Genomic DNA, 23,441 nt, shown 5'->3' with positions numbered 1-23,441 from the left:
TTTGTACACCCTGTAACTGCTAGTAGCTAAATCAGACAAAGGTTTGCAAAATTTTGTGACTATAAACTGTTACTTTCTTGCATATAATTTTCGATTTAAAGTTTTGCTTATAGTCTCAAATCCAGAGATTTCAAAAATAAAATAAAACTAAGGCATTGCAAATCACGATATTGGGAGAGGAGGAATCGACCTGGGGACCTAGAATGTGGTCTTTACCCTTGCAACATTATAAATTGTTACTTTCTTGCACATAGTTTCTGGAGATTTTAAAAATAAAATAAAACTAGAGCATTGCAAATCACGATACTGGGAGAGGGGGAATTGAACTCGGGACCTGCAATATGGTCCTAACCGAGTTACAAGTCCATTGCAACATTATATAGTTGGAATAATCTTGTAATTTGGCAAGTACAATAAAAGCTCTACCCAGAAATTAGAACATTGATGTAAAATGAATAGGGTGAGTTGGTAAATAAATAGAAAAGAGGTTAATTACCAGAAGTGGAAGGCCTCTTATGCAACTAAACAGCTTCTTCTGCTTCGACTATGCCTTCACCCTCATCATCAGAATCAGAAGTGGAAGGCCTCTCAGGTAACTCAACAACATCATCTGCCTCGACTATGCCTTCACCCTCATCATCAGAATCAGAATATTCAGGGAAGATTGTGATCTTCGGGATGTGAGAAATCTTGGACCACTCCTTTCCTCTGCCTTTTCGGTGACCTTGTGCAAGATAATCACTATACATGATTTTAAGTGTCTGAAGTGGTGTTTTCCACAAGAAGTCTGGCAGTGTTTTTAGCCGAGGGCAGTTGTGAATCACTAAAGAAGAAAGGCATGGCATTATGGTAATATCAGAATCCTCTTCCTTCCACTCTTCCACTCCTTCCATTCTTCCCACGCCTCCATTACGGTAAATCTGAGTGCGTTCAATTTTGGGAATGTAATGCATGATGATGCTGATGACGTTTCCTTTTCTATTCCCAGAAACTCAACTCCAACCTTTTTTACTCCTTTCATACTCCTAAGATCCAGTCTTTCGAGGGATGGCAATCTTCCCAAATGAGGTAAAACTTCACATTCATTCCATTCTTGGAGAGTAAGAAATCTCAAATTGTTTAATGACATGATCCAATTAGGGGCATTGCTTCCATTATGACCTCTAATATTTAAAGATTCCAAATTTGGATGCGGTCGTAAAAAATTCAATGTTTCTGCACTTCTTGCACAACCAACAACCCTTATATCCAAGTTTGAGAGTTGTTGTTTGTTCCCCAGGGCCGATGCTTTCTTACCCTCACCCGCAGCAACTTTCACTTCCCCATAAACATATATGCCGAGTTCACAAAGTTGGTCTAAGTTTCTCAAATCTCCTAATTTGAACGCTTCATCGTCGTCTTTACCACCACCAACAGGGCAACCATGTAGTCTTCTTAGATTTGTTAATCTCCCAATCCCTTTTGGCAAATACTTCAGCCGAAAACAATGCTCAACATAAGGATGCTTTAATTTAATCAACTTTCCCATGCTCTGAGGTAGACTTTCAAGTTCCCTACACATATTAAGGTGCAATGTTTGCAAATTGTATAAGTTACACACCGCATTTGGTAGCTTTTTCAAAGGATTGTTGGACAAATCAATAAACCTCAGATGCACCAATTCACCTATCTCTTCCCGAAGCACTTCAATACAATTACCACTCAAATTTAATGTCCTAAGATGTTTCAATTGTGAGATCAATGTTGAGTCCACAACATTAAATTTTGAATCAAAAGTTGCAAGAGTATGTAGATCGCAGCTGGAAAACGAAACACATGAGAGTGGACCCTCGGGTGCAAGCATTAAGGTCAAATGGCGGATCTTATCACCCAAGGGCTTTATTGTATTGTTACCACCCTTAACCTCCATTGTAAAGCATTCATGTTGAGTAAGATACTGCAGAAAGTCGTGCACAATATCATGCATTTTACACCTCCAGATATTTCCATCACTGTATTTTACAAAGTCTTGAAAGAAAGATCGCATTGCTATATTATCAAAAAATCTTTGGCCAATTATTTCTTTCTCTATGTTTCCCTTCGAATAGAGATAACCTTGTGACATCCACAACTCAATCAAATAATCTTTATAGATCAAATGATCTTTTGGAAAGATAACACAATATAAAAGGCATCGTTTGACCGCAGGTGCCAAATCAAAATAACTCAGTAATAGTGGTTGGAAAACTTGTTGCTCAACCTCTTCAAGATCCCATATCTTACTGTTCAAAACTTCTTGCCATTCTTTCCTCGTTTTCTTGTAACGCATGAGACTACCCAGAGTCTTTGCAGCAAGAGGCAAACCCTTGCACTTTTTTGCTATTTCTTCACCAATGACTTCCAACACACCATCCTTATTCCTATTATAAAATGCCATGCGGTTGAATATTGACAAACAATTTTGTTCACTCAACCTCTCCAAATAGATCGTGTGAGTGGGAGCTCCCATCATATTAGCAACCTCATGTTTTCGAGTGGTCACCCATATTCTACTGCCATGCGTGCCACTTTGTATTAACGGCGACTTCAATTTCTCCCACTTTCTTTGGTCTTCGGACCACACATCGTCTAGGACAAGGAGAAACTTCTTTCCCTGAATGGATTCAGACATACATTGAAAGAAATCTTCCAACTCATCTGAAATTGGGCTAACAGCTTTAGCACCAGAAATGATGGCTTTAGCAATTTTCATCTCATCAAAAGGGTCTGAAACACAAACCCATATTCTCATTCCAAAACAAGCTTTAACATTTTCATCGTTATAAGCAAGTTGAGCCAAAGTTGTTTTTCCCATTCCTCCCATCCCGACAATAGGGATGACAAGGAGACCCCTCTCTTCTTGACTACTCTCATTCAACAACTTGCTGACCACAAGATCCTTTTGTTGTTCTCTACCAAAGATGATAGATTCACCAACAAAAGAAGAAGTTTTCTCTCGCTCAGGGTGTTCACTGATCATTCTCTCAGTGAATCGAAAGTTATATGTTTCTCTTTGCTTTGCAATCTCATCTAAATTTTCATTCAGATTTTTAATCTTAAGAGCAATGTCACGATGAAGAATTATCCGACGGACTTGGCCGAAACAAAAGCAAGAGGAGGGAATAGAGAAACATACCGGCATCATCTTCTTCTCAGTAACAAGAGAAGTACTTCCACCGTGCTCTTCTTGTTTCTCAATTTGTTGTTTCAGTATTTCAGTGTTCCACTCATCCAGCACATTGTCCATCTTGTGCGACACATCTTTCAGCTGCATCACCTGGTAACATGTTGTTCCTAATCTAATTGAAAAGGCAAGCAGAACGTAAAATCTCAAAAGTTTTGAATTGTCCAGCAAGTTTCTGGCCGAATTTTGACGAATCGGCCATGCATGTCGCTTTCTGGTTCGTTTTGAAGGCAATCGAGAAAAAAATCGAGTTGTGCATTTTTCAGCGAGGCGGTTTCTGAATAATCGGTAGAAAACCACCATGTGCCAGTGAGATTGTCTCACTCTCATTTACAAATTCAGATTGTGATTTTCTCATTAAATAAATTTTCGATAGATGTTTTTCGCTAACAGAGTGGGAGAAAAGCAAGATCAAGATCTTCTGGTTGAAAAATTGTTTGATTTGGAATTCATCTTAATTTGCAATTTAATGGAAGGTAATATGGGTGTTGCTCTTGATCTTAGAGAAGGAGAGTTGATTCTCAAAGTTCCAAAGTTCGCTTTGATGACAAGCGAAAGTCTTTCATTGAAAGATGACAAACTTTATGTTGCTCTCAATGCTCATCACGCTCTCTCCTCTACCAGGTGCGTTTTATCACTAATTTGTTATTTTGAAATTTTGATACCCAATTGTTTAATTTTGCTGAATTGAAAAACTCAGTTGTTTGTTTTTGGTGGAATTAAATTACTTTATCATTTTCATGCTATGTAGATATTATCAGTTGTTTGTTTACTATATGAAACGAGAAAAAAAACGGGGAAAAAGAAGGGAGATGGGGGACGGGAGAATCATTCTATCAGGGAGTTAGCTCTTTTTAATTGCTCTAAGCGGGAAGAAAGTAGCCTACTTGTAGTTGACAGCTAATCCTAGGGTCTTGGTTCTTTCTTTTTGCATTGTGTGGGTTTAGAGTGTAAGGTTTCTACTATTGCAGTCCGACGGTCAAGCCTTATGCGTAGCTCGACTCGCATAATCCATTATCATCATTTCATTAAAAAAAAAAAGGAGCATGAGAGAGAAGTGTGAAAATTATCAAAGATAAAAGGTATTTTCGTAACTTACACTACACAGATAGAAAGCAAATGATGTCATCTTTTACATGTATTAATTTTTATCTCTCTATGAAATGTTTAAAAAGTGTTATCTCAATCCGAAATTAAGTATTAAAAGTATACTCTCTAAGTGTAATTTTTCTTATCTAAAACCTGTTGGAGCAATATTAGAAAATATGAAAAATATAAAAGAATTCCAATGATAATAATCATAAAGAAATTCACAACATCAATTATATATGAGATTAATATAAATAACTAGGGAGAAAGTTAGAAATACTAACAAACTTGGAGATTGAGGCTTGCATAAATGCAATGTCCTAAAGATAGAATTTCGCTCATACTCTTGTGCTTGTAGTTCGGTAGGCGTCCATCTCCCAGGATTCAACAATCTATAATCCGAAGTCAAAGCACTTCAATCTTCGGACTCTGGCGAACTTCATATATTCCGTACTCTCAAGACACGACTCGGAATTTGACACACGAATCATTTGAGAAACAAAGTGGGGAAACCCCATTTCTCAAGAGTAAAAATTAACTCTAATTTTCTATATATGAAGACTAATTAAAAGACTTCTTCTGCGAATGAAGTGCCTGAGTTTATTTATAACTCATGGCACCCTTTCATGAATTATATGTGTCCAGTGGTTATAAACCATCTGACACTTGGGAATGCACCGACCCCTTTTCAATTGAAGAGGTATCTGCACAAACTGAAAGCCACTTGATGACACCAATTAAATTCAAAGTAAATAACCTTTCAAAAAAAGACGGTTCACACTATTTTTCATTCAATTATTAAAATTATATATTACAATATTTTATACTATAATATATAATTTCTAACAATCCCCCACATGAATGAAAAATCAGGAAGAATTTGAGAGTACAGACGGACAAGAGATGCATCGGGATAGGTGTCTTTTGGACTTGAACCTACCCTAGTGAATACTTATCGGATTTACTTGGTGACGCAGTGGATGTAGAAGATCTTGAACTGTTCACCGCAGCAGTAAACCGAGACAATAAGCAACACACATCACTAATCCTAATATATTACGGTTCATACGGTTGTGTTCATTTTGGTCCTGAACAAATTCCAGATTCATGAGAGCTTTAGAGAATTTAGCCATCTCGTTCTCATAGAAGCGACCCACTTCTACTCTCACATAGGTGACCACTGATTAAGAATAGTCTGCTCTATTCCTCTTATTTATAAGATATCACTGTCATTAAGTATAAATATACACCCTGAAACTTCTGCAGACAACACACTTCTTCCATCATAGGAATGAGGTACGTAGTGTGTTAACTTCTTTGAATCATGCCCAACTAGTTTGCCTATTGAACTTAGACCATGGGATCTCCAATCAACTAAGTTAGGTTTCCGCCCGGTTGATTCATTAGTTATGTTGGCTTTAGCCTCATTCCCCTCGATGATCAACTTCCTCTCTAGTCTAACCTTTAATAATGGGATCCACTACTAGGTTGACTATCTTTAATAGTGTGCACAATCCATCTTATGAAATTGAATTTCATATGAGAGTAGTTGTTTGACATTGTTTGAAATGTCAAGTCCTCAAAATTATATTAGGACTTAATTACTATGTAATTTGCTAGGAAATAGACTTCCCCCACATTTAAGGTATTTGAAAGAAGGTCTCAAACCTCTTCACACCTTAAAACTCATTCATAATAAGAGAATTACTTATTATCTCTTTTACATGCAAATTACTCTTTCTAATTTGTTCTTTGCCTTATTTGCAAACCATCATACGTTGACAAATTTGAACGCACTTCTTTTGGCCGGTATGCAAGTGTATGTACACTTTCTATGAACTTGCACCTCTGACTAGTTGCAACCTGCATGTAGTTAGACAATGTCTCTTATTTTGCAAGATAATTTGAAGACTTAATCTTCCAGTATCTCAAATAAGGACATGCTTGAAGACTTAATCTTCCAAATTTTGCAAACATGTATGTGTCTAACTTGTATAACACATTCTAGTGCCTATCATTTAATGATAGGAATGGGTTAGGTTCCATTCCGTTTGGTTTTTAACCCCAAACACACACAATTTGGTTGAAGAGGAAATACACTAAAAACCTCCAGGCCCTCATGCCCATTAGATTTTACTAGTGTTGTATTTTTCTCATGACCAACAGCCTGGACAAATGCAAGCATTATATGCTTCTCAAATATTCTTGCACAAATTCAAGTATTTATGTGTATGAAATGTTCATGTTTATCTTGTCAGCGAAAGCAGAATACTGCTTCGCAATGGATACATCCATTCAAATGGAGACCCATGTATGTTCCTCGTTTCACTACCAAACCTCACCAATCATAACTGATTGTGTTGGTTAAAAGCACAAAATGCCTTTTCATGAAATTGTGTTCCGTAAAAATTAAACACCAAATCCGTAGGCAAATCCAATCAAACGAGCGCCTTAAGGCAAACCCAGGAAAGAAACATGCATGCATACTTATAAATACATGCAGTGCCCACAAACATACTTATCAGTTCCTTCCTGTAATCTTTTCGCATGTCGAAGACAAATAACTTGCCTTATCCTTGTCACAACCCACCCCACACAGGGTGGCATATATAATTCAAGTAATAAATGAATTAAACACAACGATTGAAGCAGCCATGTATTTCAGAGAAATACATTCATGCAAGGTCTAATCCAAGTGCATCAGATCCTTCAAACCAAAGACATGACTGAGTATTGACTTACAAACTGCTCATGATGCTCCATAACGGAGGTAATACACAACTCCACATTGTTCTTCGAATAAAAAGATACGATATAACATATATATGTGATTAAATGATAGCATGATATAGGTCAGGAACTTGTAAACCTAGAAAATTATTGTCGGCACAGACTCGTAATAATGAAATATAATCATACAATACATATGTGGTTTTGAAAAGCAAAAGAAATTATTTCCAATATGCCAGTGTAAATTTTTGGTGAATCATTCTGCATTGAGAGGCTTTGAATTGAAATGCACACATTTTATCATGTTTTGTATTCATAACCCACACAAGATTATTATAATCCATCACACAATTATAAAGTGATGACCGGTTATATTATCAAAGTGATATAACTCACTCAAGGCAAAGCAATTTTTCCAGAATTTGGAACTCCACTTTACCCCAAACAGCACCGTCAATTTGCGTACTGATCACTTATCAATTGCAATGTTTCTTCAATTCAAAACCAGTCCCTCACTGCCAAGTGATCTTTCGCTGTTCTGTATACTGAATATACAACAAGCAACTTGCATCTTGCCAAAAGATCTAATACCAGACTCATCAAGAAATACTCAACTTCCTTGCTGCTTTCTTTGGTTTTCAATTTAATTCTCACAACCATATTTTCCAATTATTGCATAATTAAATTTCTATCTTTAGATTGTTGGAGCAATATTAGAAAATATGAAAAATATAAAAGAATTCCAATGATAATAATCATAAAGAAATTCACAACATCAATTATATATGAGATTAATATAAATAACTAGGGAGAAAGTTAGAAATACTAACAAACTTTGAGATTGAGGCTTGCATAAATGCAATGTCCTAAAGATAGAATTTCGCCCCTACTCTTGTGCTTGTAGTTCGGTAGGCGTCCATCTCTCAGGATTCAACAATCTATAATCCAAAGTCAAAGCACTTCAATTTTCGGACTCTGGCGAACTTCATATATTCCGTACTCTCAAGACACGACTCGGAATTTGACACAGAATCATTTGAGAAACAAAGTGGGGAAACCTATTTCTCAAGAGTAAAAATTAACTCTAATTTTCTATATATGAAGACTAATTAAAAGACTTCTTCTGCGAATGAAGTGCCTGAGTTTATTTATAACTCATGGCACCCTTTCATGAATTATATGTGTCCAGTGGTTATAAACCATCTGACACTTGGGAATGCACCGACCCCTTTTCAATTGAAGAGGTATCTGCACAAACTGAAAGCCACTTGATGACACCAATTAAATTCAAAGTAAATAACCTTTCAAAAAAAGACGGTTCACACTATTTTTCATTCAATTATTAAAATTATATATTACAATATTTTATACTATAATATATAATTTCCAACAAAACCAACCCAGCATGTCAATCAATCAAATTAAAATCCCTAAATTTTGAAATTTAAGAATCGTAATTAAATAAAAACAAACTTAATTAATTGGATATCCCGAAGGACAATTGAAGTAAGGGAAACAAAGACAAAGTAATGTGATGAAAAACCCAGAAATGTCTCATTTGAACATTTTAGTAATACATATCCATGTGTGGATACAAGACAAAATAGTGTGATGTGATGAAGAACATCCAAACTTATTTACGGTTCATCTGAACATACTTAGCGTAGTCATTCTAGCAGGCCGCTTAATTAGAAGAACGGCAGCCATTGCTGGTTGGGTGTCCCATAGTATGGATACAAAATGATCTGTCGCAGATACACATCGCTGTTTTTCACATCCATAACCAATTCAGCATTAGGGTTTAAAATGGAACCGTCTGTCTTGAACACCCAGCGCTGGTCGCCCCTTTTTAATTCACATTTGAGGATGATGATTACATTTGATGAGTTGTGACCATTGGATGTCACACATAGGGTGCGATCGCTATTTACTCGGATAGTGCCTTCACTATAGAGTGCCCATTGTTGTTTATTCTTGCTGGGCACACAATACTCCATCCATACTCGACTCTTATCGTCGTTGGCAGTAAGGCACATGTCATTATACCCAATTATGGAAGTCACTGTGGGTTCCACATCATCTGCCACTCTCCAACCTTGCTTAGGTGAATGGCTATTGGTCGCTATAGTAAGGGTGGTACCCTGCGTAGCTTCGTGGGCAGTGAGAACGAGCCCGGAGCGACGATGTGTGATTGTGCCGTCGGTAGATAATGCCCACTTAGTTGCTTCTGGAACAGCCGTAGTACAGTTGTATATCATGACATAATTTTCAGGGCAAGAAGTACTATATGCAGTCATGCATTTTTCCATTGACCGGATCGTCTCATCTGGCTGGAATGTCCACTTCTGATTGCGCTGTTGCCCACATGGCCAAATTTGGACTAGATTCCCATCGCTGTCGAGACCATTCTTCACGTCAACACACAATCCTTCTAGACCGCTTATGTGTGTTGTGCGGTTTTGTACCGCACATATTTCATTGTCAATTTCCTTGCCCATCACAACGTTAACAGGCATTTTGATTATGTTGGGAAAGGTCACACAGTTGTAGAATAAGAATGCGACACCGGCCATGATGCTTGAACTAACACTGTCTACAAGGAAAAGATTGTTCTTGGTAGAGCGAAGTTGAATGGACTTACTGAAGACTCCGTTAAGTGCATGTTGAGTCTCCCAAGAGATAGCCAACCAATTGTTCTCCAAGCTCAGCATTGCAGGGTCTGGTATAAAGTTAGCTTTGGAGCTTATACTGTTGCGAACTCGCTGCTCAATGACCCTGAACCTTGCTGCTTCAAAGACCGTTTGAATGATCACAAGTAGTGACACTGCAGCCTCTTCCGACTCATGATTCCACAAGCTGGTGATGGCGTTATGTAGTGGAGCGAGTCCCAATGGGATTTTGTCCCTGGATTTCTATGCGGCTTTCTCAAGGTCAACGTAGTTGCTTGTGAATGGAAGAAAAAACCCTCTGGTATCGTTGAATAAAATGTCCAAAGCTTCATCAGGGGCGTCAGCAAGAAAGTAAGGTCTAGCTGCACGTGCGCGATAAGCCACAACAGAAACATTCACCACGTCAATTGCCACGGTTATGGTGTTGTTGCCATTGTTAGAGAGATCAACCAAGAGGAAGCGTTGTGAGTCCGGCACAGATGGGTTCAGGACAGGTATATCATATATTGCGGTCGCTCCATTTGTGAGTTGGGCTCGCAGTGCTTTTATGAACGTGTTGTACGAGTTGCTTGTAGCTCCACTTGTGGAGAATGAGATGTTGCACTCGGTGCCACAGAGAAAGAGGCTAAATGCGAGAGTAATGTATATTGCTAACACTCTCGTCATTCTGCTATATATGTAGACACGTAGTAGCGTATTTCTGTTGGTGATCAGCAAGGTAATATGTGTCTGATTTTATAGTTGGTTCAGATAGTATTTTTCGCATTTGCAAAATGTGTTGGATACAATAAAGTAAATGAGTGATAAAGCGAGCAGTTGGAGGTGGCAGTTGTAAAGAAAAATTAGTACCTACTTCTTGTTGGAAGTTATGCATTAACCAGACCTTAAAGTCTTGGAGCCTTTAAATGGAATTGGGCCTAACACTAAGCCCAATGAATTAAGTATTGGGTTCATAGAGAGAGGAACAGAGGGCAGTTTCCTAATAAAGAGATTGTAATAAATCGCTAGGTGTTGGGGAGGAGGATTCAACAACAATGCTTAGCTACTTAAGGATGAATATGAATTTCTATTCAAAATATTTTGTGTTCGAATCACAAAGTTTTGTGTTTATGCTGAACAATTCATATTATAAATCATTCTGTAAAGATTCTCTCTACAAAAAATCAATTAAAATTAAAATCGTTTAGTCAATCTATTATAGCAAATACACAGATGATTCGTAATACTTTTACTAATTCTATCATCCTTATACAATTCGATAACTAAATGATCTTAGTTTTAATTGATTTTTTTTGTAGAGACTATCTTTATATGGTGATTTATACGATGAACGATTTAGATCATAAATATAAAATTCAATGAATTGACAACGAACAATTTTGAGTAAAAATTCATACTCATCTTTTGAGTAACCAAGTATTATTCAAGATTCAAGAGGGTTGGGGTGGGGTTTTTTTTCCTTGGATGGGGTTGGGGGGGGGGGGGGGTGGGGAGAGGGGTTTGAGTTCGGGGGCCGCTTAGGTTGTCTTGATTTCTGCATTTTTTTTGGGTGGTGGGTGGGGGAGGGGTTAAAAAACTTAAAACTTGGGTTTTAGTTTTATTATAGCACGTTTAGTTAACTGGAATGGAAAACATTGTGAATCGGGAAAGAAGATATAAGGAAAATAATCAAATTTAGTTAACTAGAATGGAAAACGTTGTGAATTGGGAAAGAAGATATAAGGAATATAATCAAGGCTTATTTTTAGCTACGTCATCTGAAACTTAATTTTAATCTCATTTTACTTACTGTAACTCAAAAGTCGTCATTTTACTTCTTGAAACTCAAAGTTCGCTCCACTTTACCCTTGGAATTCGATTTTGATCCCATTTTGCCCCCTGAAACTTGAAAGTTGTTTCTATAAGACACAAAATTAACTCTACATTGTCTTAGATTTGTTTTTTTTTCTTCTTATGTTTGATTTGGATGCGTCAGACTAATAAAATTTTCTTTTCCATCTCTTTAATTTTTTTAAACTTAATATTCTTTGATTTTTTAACGTTAATGCATAATGAAGATTTATGATCACACTTATTTTACATGTGGCCTAGTCTTATTGGGTGTTAGGTCTCACATATGTTTCAGGATGCGACTTATAAGTTTCAGAGAGAAGAGGGAGTTCGCAAGTCAAAGTGACCTGGTTGAATTAAAAGTGAAAAACATCAAGACTGGTGTGCCTATTTTATTTGACAAGGTTAAGGGAGCCGGTGGCAAAGAGAAGAGAGAGTGAGAGAGATATGTTTGTAGAATTGTAGGGGAATGTGTGTGTTATCCATCCTTTATAGTGCATTTATTTATAGTAGTAAAATGAGAGAATATATTTCTTCATTCCCAAAGAATATAAATTGTAATAGGAAAATATAACTATAATCAAATTTAATATAGGATTTACACAATCACACTTAAACTAAGAAGTTTACAACAAAGACAATGATTAAAAACCTTTTTTAGTTTTGTTTATATCATATATGAAAATTTGAACAATGAAAAAATATACAAAATTAATCCACAATTGGTACAACAATTAGAAATTTTCGAACAATCGCCAACGGCATCGTTTTGAGGACCTTCCCGGCCTTTTGTGTCTGACCACACGCCATTTAAAAACCCTAGCAAAAATTTCAGAGAGCAGTACCATCAACGTTTTATGGCTTTTTTTTTTTGGGAGATAGATTGTCTCCCTCTTTTTTCCACATCCTTCTTATCCCCTCACCGTGACCGCACAAATAGAAGGGGATGAGAAGGGCATGGGAAAGGGAGGGCATACAATTTGCCTCCTTTTTTTTTTTAGGAAGTTTTAATTAAACACTTTTGGTACTATTCACTTGTAACGAAAAATCACATTTTTATCTTTTTCTGGTACTATTTACTATCCTTTTATTTGTTATTTTTCATTAAAACTAAAGTTTTTTGGACTTTTCGTTAGTTTTTTTTATTAGCACCCCACTAAATGTTGAATACATCTCAAATAATCCAAGATTATTTATCTTCTTCAACATTCAAAATTCCTCTCATCCTCCATGGTGGTGATTCCAACTGTCAAGTTTCCCTTCAGTGAAAAATTCTCCAACCCCATTAAATGCTACAACAACTGTAAACAAGTTGCTAATTCTGCAGTGAGTTTGAAGTTGAACAAATAAAGTTGAAAATAGAGAAGTTTGTTTTAGCCAGTCGGACAAAAAAGTAAATTACATAAATTCTTTCTTACACTTTAAGTACACTATTGACAAAAAATAAGCCATTAAATGTATTCCCTCAGCTTTTAGAAGGAAAATATAATTCATAAGCTTTATCTTAAGAGACTAACATAAATGATCGCGATATTGAAAAAAAAATTTAATTGAACTCATGACTTCGGGTGCAAGATGCATTCTCTAAATTATCAAATACAAGTAACAAGATGCATTGTTACTAGTTTACTATAAAATATTACAAATTCAACAACTATTGTAGGGTATGTAGATAAATTTTATGAGAAAATATGCGGGATGTATTAAAATAATTTTTAATTAAGTAAATGTGGAATGTACTAAATATATATTATGTATTCAATAATGGGTGCATTTTTACTCATCCTTATTAACTTTGGTGTATGCTGACTAGGGATGGGAAACGGTTATGGCGGGAGGGTAACTGCGGTTATTTACCCATAACCGTTAAAACTTTTACCCGCATAACCGTTTATCTGTTGGGTATTTACATAAACGGGTATATCCATACCCATAACCGTTTATAAACGGTTAACCATACCCATAATCGCATACCCATTTACCCATAACCGCATACCCGTTTACCCATTTTTTTTTACCCATCTACCTATTTTTTTAACAACTTGAAAATTAAAAAGAAATTTGTCATAATTTTCTTTTTCTAATAATTAAATACCGTTATAAATACATTTAACATGAATTTTTGTATAACGGCAATATTATTTATGAATATATGCGATGTCTCCCAATTATTTGACCGTCAATCTATTACAAGAATCATGCATGGTTGTAGGTTAATTAATATTCTTGTATACATACATACATACATACATATATATAAATAAATAAATATGCATTAGTTTGCTAATAAGCTAATTCGATAAATATTTGGATTTTTATTTAGAAACATATGTTCATCTATCCAAGCCATTTAATTGATTTCTAATTTTTGGGTCAAATACTTATTGAAAACTCAAGGCCAATTAAATATATATACATATACATATACATATATATATATATATAGGTACGCATTAGTCGACAATAACATATTTCTAAAAGATCAAGGTAATCATTATCTTGAATTGGCCAAAGCTCCAAAAGACTCCAAAACAAAAATATCGAATACTCTAATGCTTTAGTACATTCAATCACATATATTAAACATTGGTCCGTTCTATCAACTATATTTTTCCCTCAAGTGAGGCATATATATATATATATATATATATATATATATATATATATATATATATATATATATTAAGGCCCTTTATAACCAAATATGTTTCGGGATACTAAACTTAGCTAGAAACTTTTTTTTTTTTTAGTTTTACATATATTAAAATAAATGGTTAAATGGGTACCCGTTTATAACCGCGGGTAATACCCATAACCGCCCATTTAAATTTCACAGGTAAACGGTTATACCCATAACCGTTTATTTATCTAAACGGTTACCCATAACCGTAACTGTCAATTTTAAATGGACGGATAACCACGGTTACACATAACCAATGGATATTTGCCCATCCCTAATGTTCACCATACACTTATATGCCTACCATCTGTCTCATTCCCTAATCATAGTTAACTTTTTTATTAAAATACTTTTTCAAATTTTAAAAGTAATTTAAAATACTGATTAAACAAAAACAAAAACAAATACAAACCCACCCCACTCAGCCAAGCCAACCCAGACAAACACCACTCATGCCGTCATCGCCGGCGACCATCTTTCAACCCCAATTCCTTATTTACCCATCCCTTAAAGCCACTCCACTCCACGAACATCAATGGAAAACCCTTTCTCTTTTATTTCCCTAAGGGTCCAAAAATCCCAAGTCGAAGAACTCAACCTAAATCCAAAAATCCCAAACCCTTCTCTTTCAACCGAAGTACTCAACCTAAATCTATTTATCTCACAAACCCAATTGAAAAACTTCCAAGCCTTCACGGGTCTTTATCCAATTTCTTCAAAACATAGATTACTGCTACATCGGTGGTAAGTGATGGGTATTAGGACTCGGATAACTAGTTCTCCAACTCACTGGACCACCGGTTGGCCAAAACGAGTTGCAGAACCTAAAAAGGCAAGAGAAATAGAAAGAGAGATGAGACATGAGGAGAATGGTGAAGAAGAGAAAGGGAGATCGTGAACATATGGTTTATCCGGCCACCAGACGGAGAGGTGATCACGACGTCGGAGTGCTAGGTGTTTGCAGAGTTATATGGGTGTGTAATTTGAAGTGTAATGGGATTGTTTTTATTTTTGTTTAATCTCAATGTTTTAAATTAGAAAAAGAATATTTAATAATGAAATTAACTATAGTTATAAGATAAGACAGATGGCAGACATATAAATGTATGATAAACATACACTAAGGTTATTGTGGGTGAGCAAAAATGCAGCCATTCAATAATATGTGGCGGGTTAATATACCAAGGTATCCGTTACTCCGTCCGAGATTCCAAAACGCTCAATAAAAACCCTCGCGAGAAACCTCATCGGCTGCTGGGACCTCCGCACAGGCGCCGAGCAAATCCGCTACAAAATCTGCGCCTCTCCGCCTCACGGCCTCATGTGCGTTGGCAAACGGTTCATCGCTTCCTCTTAGCTCCGCGAGCCTTCTGCCACCTCTGGCTCTGTCCAGTACCGGTCCTGGTCCAAGGTAAGATCACCTCCTTTCTTATGCACACAGCCTGTTTGATGAATTACCTTAATTGATAAAAAGCTTGCATTTTCATTGAATTTGAGGAGTTTTTGCAATTTTATTGAATTTTGGGAGTTTTGATGTGCAGCCGCAAGTTGATGTCCAGGGCTTCCCAGAAGAACCGATTAATCGCTGCGAACAGTGAAGGCTCGTACATTGTTGGCCGAGGCTCAATGGGGGGAGGTTAATTTTCTTAATCATTTTTCTTTATTTCTTTGAATTTATCTTCTTTTGAGCTCTGAAATGCTAATGAACATTTTTTTTTTTGGGTACTTATTTAGGTTAATGCTGGTAGACTGCTTAAGAAATGGCATGCTCACTAGTCACTACAGAGGTGTTAGTTACTTGGTATTCTCGGATGATGGCACCCTGTTGATTTCGGGGTCGGAGGATGGAGGCTTTGGAATTTGGTCTTGGGTAACCACTTCTTATCTTATATTTTTGTATCTTTATATTGTTTTTAATTATGCACTGAAAACATATCTCTATCTGTTGAATCTCACAGGTTATTTGATGATAATCAAAGTCAACAGGAAAGCAACCTGTGCATGCATAGCTTTACGGAGCACACTCTGTTTAACGGTTGTTGTCGTAGGATATGGTGGATGCAAAGCCATTATCGTGTTAGCATCTCAGGATCACACGTGTAAGTTACCATCCACGCGTGGATTGTGTCTTGACTTGTTGATCTTTTACTTTGTTAAATGCTCAGATTTATGTTCTCGGTTTTTTGTAGCATGTATTCCTTGTAAGTCCCTCAATATGTATTACATGTCTTTTGCGTGTTATGTACTGATGCATTCTTATTCATCCCCAATAAACAAAAAAGAAATGCATTCTTGAAATTGCACGTGTATTATGGTTTTGATTTGGATGTACATTTCTTAGGTTTGGAGCGTAGGAAGTGGGAGATTGTTGAGAAACATTGTTTTCCCTACTATAATTGATGCGGTTGCACTGGATCCTGGTGAAAATGTCTTCTTTGCCGGTGGTAGAGATGTCAAGATATACGTTGCTGCACTTAATGCTAGAGCCCACTTAACAGCAAGTATGGGTTCCATATCATCGATTGTTTCTCGAATCACAGGTTTCTCTCTTTTCCTATCCGAACCTTTTGATGAACTTACTGATATTCCAGTTTGCACTTTTGTTTGGTATTCAGATGAGTTTTCTTCAGTTAAGACTTCTCTAATTTTTAACTCTGTATTTTCGTATTTCAAAGTATAACTGCCAAACATTGTTGCACGTTTTAAGAACCCTGCATTCTTCGTATAGTTATGACAGACAGGCTTTGCATTCTGGGGAACTGAATCGAGGAACATTCATTTTAGTATATTTCGAATGAGTAAAACTCTTTTAACTGACAATTTTATACTTTCTGAACTGCAAAGCTGTTACTTGCTTAGCATATGGCATTTCTGGAAATTACTTGATTTCTGGATCAGAAGATGGCGTGGTTCGAGTTTGGGATGCTAGAACTCATAACATTCTTCGCATGTTCAAACATGCAAAAGGTTATCTCAATGCTATTTGAATTATTTCCTTCCCCGGGTTGATGCAAATTTGATGATATTAAAGCAAATTTAGTGCTAATTAGTGTACCACTGTTTCATAATACAGTTTATATTAGAATATCTCAGTTGCTATGTTCAATCTGCCAAACTTTACTAATTTGTTTAGTATTTACATAAAATTTGCTGTACTCCTCAGGTCCAGCATTTTTCTGAGAAATATACTGAAGACCTCAAACAAGTCTGGAGCTCTTTGCATTATACTGTACACACACACACACACACACACACAATTAATGTGCCTATGTCTAGGCGATCTTCATTCTGCCCGAAAGCAAAGGAAAAGATGATTCCGATGAAATCTGTAATGCAGCAACCAACCACCGGTTCTAGGAATGCATGCAGCTTTGTCTCCCTTTCCATCTCACTTCCTCTCCTACGTTCATTAGCAGCACTCGCAACAGTCAGGCAGGTAGGATTTACGAAAAAAACTTGAAAAGGTCAACGAAACATGCATGCATAAACTAAACACCCCAATTAATTTTGAGATTACCTGTTTCTGCACTCTTCCTTTTAGATGATTTTTGCACCCGGCCAAACTCAGCTCCAATGTAGTGGTTTTGGTTTATTTCAGGTAGCATTGTTTGTACACCCTGGAACTGCTAGTAGCTAAATTGGAGGTCTGCAAAATTTTGTGACCATAAACTGTTACTTTCTTGCATATAATTTTCGGTTTAAAGTTGCTTATTATAGTCTCAAATCCAGAGATTTTAAAAATAAAATAAAACTGGAGCATTGCAAATCACGATATTGGGAGAGGAGGAATCGACCTGGGGACCTAGAATATGGTCTTTACCCTTGCAACATTATAAATTGTTACTTTCTTGCATATTTTTTGGAGTTTAAAAATAAAATAAAATTAGAGTATTGCAAATCACGATACTGGGAGAGGGAAAATTGAACTCGGGACCTGGAATATGTTCTTAAACCGAGTTACAAGTCCCTTGCAACCTTATATATAACAACTTGTCTAGTTGGAACATGGGATCTTGTCATTTGGCAAGTATAATAAAAGCTCAACCATGAAATTAGCGCATTGATGTAAAATGAATAGAGTGAGTTGGTAAATAAATAGAAAAGAGCTTAATTACCAGAAGTGGAAGGCCTCTCTCTCATGCAACTAAACAGCTTCCTCTGCTTCGACTATGCCTGAAGTGGAAGGCCTCTCAGGTAACTCAACAGCATCCTCTGCCTCCACTATGCGTTTACCATCAATTGTGATGTTGGGGATGTGAGAAATCTTGGGCCACTCTTTCCCTCGTTTAAGACAGGAAGAGCCATCGATGTCAAGTGTCTGAAGTGGTGTTTTCGGCAAGAAGTCTGGCAGTGTTTTTAGCTGAGAGCAACTGATAATCTGTAATGAAGAAAGGCATGGCATTATGGTAATATGAGAATCCTCTTCCTTCCACTCTTCCACTCCTTTCCACTCTTCCCACGCCCACATGGAGACAAAATCGAGTTGTTTCAATTTTGGGAATAGAGTAATGCATGATGATGCTGATGACGTTTCCTTTTCTATTCCCAGAAACTCAACTCCAACCTTTTTTACTCCTTTCATAAACCCAATGCTCAGGCTTTCGAGGGACTGCAATCTTCCCAAAGGAGGTAAAACTTCACATTCTTTCCACCACGCAAGATCAAGAACTCTCAAATTGTTTAATGACATGATCCAGTTGGGGGCAGTGCTTCCATTATAGCCTTTGATTCTTAAATATTCCAAATTTGGATGCGGTCGTAAGAAATTCAGTATTTCCGGAGTTCCACACTTCTCAAACTCTATACTCAATTCTGAGAGTTGTTGTTTGTTCCCCAGGGGTGACGCTTTCTCATGCTCACCCGCAGCAACTTTCACATCCCCAACAATTTCTATGCTGAGAACACGAAGTTGGTCTAAGTTTCTCAAATCTCCCAATTTGAACGCTTCATCGTCGTCTTTACCACCGCCAACAGGGCACCCATCTAGTCTTCTTAGATTTGTTAATCTCCCAATCCCTTTCGGCAAGTACTTCAGCTGACCGCATCCCTCAACATAAAGATGCTTTAAGTTAATCAACTTTCCCATGCTCTGAGGTAGACTTTCAAGTTTCCAACACTCGTGAAGGCGCAATGTCTGCAAATTGTATAAATTACACACCCCATTCGGTAGCTTTTTCAAACCTCTATTTTTAGACAAATCAATGAACCTCAGATGCACCAATTCACCTATCTCTTCCGGAAGCACTTCAATAGAATTATCACTCAAATTCAATGTCCTAAGATGTTTCAACTGCGACATCAAAGTTGAGTCCACAACATTAAATTTTGAATCAAAAGTTGCAAGAGTACGCATCTCACTTTTACAGCTGGAAAACGAAACACATGAGAGTGGACCCTCGGGTGCAAGCACTAAGGTCAAATGGCGGATCTTATCACCCAAGGGCTCTTTTGTATCGCTACCACCCTTAACCTCCATTGTAAAGCATTCATTTTGAGTAAGAAACTGCAGAAAGTCGTGCACAATATCATGCATTTTACAGCTCCAGATATTTCCTTGATAATCTTCTTCAAAGTCTTGGAAGAAAGATCGCATTACTAAATTATCAAAACACCTTTGGCCAATTATTTTCTTCTCTATTTTTTCTTTCGAATAGAGATAATCTTGTGACATCCACAACTCAATCAAATAATCTTTATAGATCAAATGATCTTTTGGAAAAATAACACAATATAAAAGGCATCGTTTAACCGCAGGTGCCAAATCAAGATAACTCAGTAATAGTGGTTGGAAAACTTGTTGCCCAACCTCTTCTAGCTCCCATATCTTACTGTTCAAAACTTCTTGCCATTCTTTCCTCGTTTTCTTGTAACGCATGAGACTACCCAAAGTCTTTGCAGCAAGAGGCAAACCCTTGCACTTTTTTGCTATTTCTTTACCAATGGCTTCCAACTCACCATCCTTATCCCTTTTATAAAATGCCATGCGGTTGAATATTGACAAACAATTTTGTTCGCTCAACCTTTCTAAATAGATCGTGTGAGTAGGAGCTCCCATCATATCAGCAACCTTCTGTTTTCGAGTGGTCACCAATATTCTACTGCCATGGGCGCCACTTTGTATTAATGGCAACTTCAATTTCTCCCACTTTCTTTGGTCTTCAGTCCACACATCGTCTAGAACAAGGAGAAACTTCTTTCCCTTAATGGATTCAGACATACACTGAAAGAAATCTTCCAACTCATCCGAATTTGGGCTGACAGCTTTAGCACCAGAGATGATGGCTTTCGCAATTTTCATCTCATCAAAAGGGTCTGAAACACAAACCCATATTCTTATCCCAAAACAAGCTTTAACATTTTCATCGTTAAAAGCCAGTTGGGCCAAAGTTGTCTTCCCCATTCCTCCCATCCCGACAATAGGGATGACAAGGAGGCCCCTCTCTTCTTGACTACTCTCATTCAACAACTTGCTAACCAAAACTTCCTTTTGTTGTTCTCTACCAAATATGATAGATTCATCAACAAAAGAAGAAGTTTTCTCTCGCTCAGGTTGTTCACTGATCGTTCTCTCTGTGAATCGAAAGTTATATCTTTCTCTTTGCTTTGCAATCTCATCTAAATTTTCATTTAGACTTTTGATCTTAAGAGCAATGTCATGACGAAGAATTATCCGACGGACTTGGCCGAAACAAAGGCAAGAGGAGGAAATAGAGAAACATACCGCCTTCTTCTTCTTCTTCTTGGTAACAAGAGAAGTACTTCCACCGTGCTCTTCTTCATTCTCAACTTGTTGTTTCAGTATTTCAGTCTTCCACTCATCCAGCACATTGTCCATCTTGTACGACACATCTTTCAGCTTCTCCAGCCAATTTCTGACGCTGGCCTCCTTCACTTGCCTCTGCTCCGCATCCTCAAGCACAGCACCAATCGCTTCAAGGTTGGCAGCAAATGCATCAACATCTTTCTTAGCATTCAAAACCAGCTTCACCTCTTGTTCGACGTGTTGGTAAGTTACCGAAGCCAGTTGTTCGAGAAGCACGGAAATGAGTGCCTCGGCCATTTTTCGGTTACTAGTGGAAACAGAGAAAACCAAGAGATCTGAACCAAGAATTTCAAGATTGGTATGGTAATAGTATTACCGTTCTGGTAGCCAAATGTTGAGATTAGAATATGGGCGTGTTAGACAAATAATAATGGTAGGGGCACAGGTGAGTTATCCCTCACTTGTTGAACAATTATTCTCTTTTCTTCCTTATACAATTGCACTCAGGAAGAAAGTACGAATCTTTGCTCAGAAGTTAGATAGACAATTCACACAAAGAATTTTAGAATTGAGTGGCGTGGAAGAAACAATTGTTGATTTCGTTGGCTTCGTATCATCTTCGACTCACGAACAAGAAAACTGAGAGTCGATTTGAGATGGGATTCCATGGCTATGGTCTCCAAGGTCGACGGGTGAGTGGGAAAGAGGGCGAGAGGGATTCCATGACCAAATGAAGGTGCTTTTCTTTACAGAATAGAATAAGTCTATGTCCTGGCTATATGCAGTTGTACATGCACAAGTAATTAAGTGATAGAGATGATGCTTTCACTATGATACAATGTTATTGAGCAGTAGAAATTGTGTTGAATAATGTTGAACTTGCATTTCAGGATTTGCATTTTACATAATGTTGTGTAAGTTTGGTTGGTTGTCTCTCATTTTGAAAAGGAATCTTTGAATATTTTGATGAGTAAATTAGGCATTCCTCTTCCACTGTTTTAAACATATTTAGCAATGGAGGAGGAATATTTATCTATTTTTAAATTAATATCTATCCCTACGAACTAAACAATGTTTCAAATTTGGATAATTAGTATTAAAGGCATACTAAACAATGTTTCAAATTTGAAATTTGGATAATATTTTGATCAGTAAATTAGGCATTCCTCTTCCGCCTAGGAATATTTATCTATTTTTATATTAATTATCCTTGCCGGATCCCCTTTGTGAGGAGAAGAGCAATTGGGGGAGGGGGAAAGCACAGTTGATTTGACTTTTAAATTACACAATCTCATTTTTGTTTTGACTTTCGAGCATCATTTCATTTGTTATGGGGAGGAGCAATTTGCCGCGATTTTGGGAATTTAAAACAACCAAATAAACTAGAAATTTATACTGAAACATGAGAGAAAATTTTTGTGAATTTCTGTTTGTAAGTGTTTTTGTTAAATTGCACTAACTGTATAATTGCCATTTTCATTGATTGTGATTTACATGAAAGACCTCCGAGAACCCTCTTAACGATTTGAACAAGTGGTGGTGGAGAGGTAGTTTATGCCTCCATGGATGTGCAATGACTAGGTATTTAGCGAAGAAGATTTTTTTTCACGTTAAACGATGTTGTTTTGAGCTAAATAAGTTAAAAAATAAAATTAAAAAACTACTATTGCTAAAAAAAAATAAAAAACTCCTATTGCATGACCGGCTACACATTCCACTTTTACTTTGTTACTTATTTTTGGAACAGTGCATTCGGCACAAAAGCCGATGTACCCAAAAGAAAAATTGCAAACTACGGCTCCCAAGCACAAATGCTGGCACCTGCACAGAAAGAAATCCAAATAATTTAGCAGAAAAAATTATAATTTAAAACAGGATCAGACGAACCATGTATATGTAATGTAACTGGACGTAATGGAATCACTATTACAGTTGTATTACATCAGCATCAGAAAATTTCAAAAGCCACCTGTGTCTAGAAAACTTCAGACTCCGACTAATTCAATAATTTTGAGTAGACCTGTAAACGGGTCGGGTTTATTGGGTTTAGATCGGGTTGAATCCGACCCGTTAAGTTAACGGGTCATCCGAACCCAACCTGTTAAGCTAATGGGTCACCTGAACCCGACCCGTTAAGCTAATGGGTCATCCGTTTCACCCGTTAACAATTATTATTATTATTTTTTTTGCATAAATTTTATTTTTTGTTCTTAAGACTTTACTAAAATTACTAAAATATCATCAACTAACGGGTGCTAACGGGTGTTAACGGGTCCTAACGGGTCTAACGGGTTGACCCAAAGTGACCCGTTATTTAACGGGTTGTTAACGGGTTCATCCGTTAACGACCCGACCCGTTAAGCATCCACCCAAATACAAATATTAACGGGTTGGGTCGGATCGGGTTAACGGGTTGGGTCCAAAATGCCAGGCTAATTTTGAGACACGAAGTGCTTAAAATAACAAATGGGGAATTTC

The 23,441-nt window shown here is 37.0% G+C and overlaps 2 protein-coding genes, 1 long non-coding RNA gene and 2 pseudogenes across 15 annotated transcripts in view; 2 read left to right on the top strand and 3 right to left on the bottom strand.

Annotated features, from left to right (window-relative positions):
• The window catches only part of LOC126633061 (disease resistance protein RGA2-like), a 47,554-nt gene that overhangs the window by 18,993 nt on the left and 5,120 nt on the right, over nucleotides 1-23,441 (bottom strand). For 4 of the 13 annotated variants that reach the window (XR_007626942.1, XM_050303612.1, XM_050303611.1 and 1 more), the window contains exon 2: nucleotides 18,316-19,861. Coding sequence is in view for 10 of the 13 variants with exons in the window: in XM_050303612.1 (XP_050159569.1) it covers nucleotides 18,345-19,861 (1,517 nt within the window). In the remaining 3 variants the exon portion in view is untranslated. Of the gene's footprint in view, nucleotides 1-6; nucleotides 17-496; nucleotides 876-17,260; nucleotides 17,601-18,315; nucleotides 19,862-23,441 lie in introns of those variants that run through there. The other 9 variants (XM_050303607.1, XM_050303606.1, XM_050303605.1 and 6 more) reach the window with 5 other exon arrangements.
• Nucleotides 1-23,441, top strand: part of LOC126633073 (uncharacterized) — a 44,201-nt gene that overhangs the window by 17,172 nt on the left and 3,588 nt on the right. Inside the window, exon 2 of the long non-coding RNA XR_007626946.1 lies at nucleotides 19,295-19,614. This is a non-coding gene — a long non-coding RNA (uncharacterized LOC126633073). The remainder of the gene's footprint in view (nucleotides 1-19,294; nucleotides 19,615-23,441) is intronic.
• LOC126633065 (ribosome-inactivating protein SNAIf-like) lies at nucleotides 8,554-10,408 on the bottom strand. Its single transcript, XM_050303617.1, is given in 1 exon segment — nucleotides 8,554-10,408. A coding segment is annotated over 1 exon segment (1,647 nt). The 5' UTR covers nucleotides 10,357-10,408; the 3' UTR covers nucleotides 8,554-8,709.
• On the top strand, nucleotides 16,160-18,053 carry LOC126633070 (uncharacterized; annotated as a pseudogene).
• LOC126633067 (putative disease resistance protein RGA3) lies at nucleotides 20,113-21,402 on the bottom strand (annotated as a pseudogene).

This window comes from Malus sylvestris, chromosome 8, assembly GCF_916048215.2.
Source record: "Malus sylvestris chromosome 8, drMalSylv7.2, whole genome shotgun sequence".
Lineage (NCBI taxonomy): Eukaryota > Viridiplantae > Streptophyta > Magnoliopsida > Rosales > Rosaceae > Malus > Malus sylvestris.
Note: the sequence above shows the minus strand (reverse complement) of the source record. Positions and strands in the feature narration are given on the sequence as shown.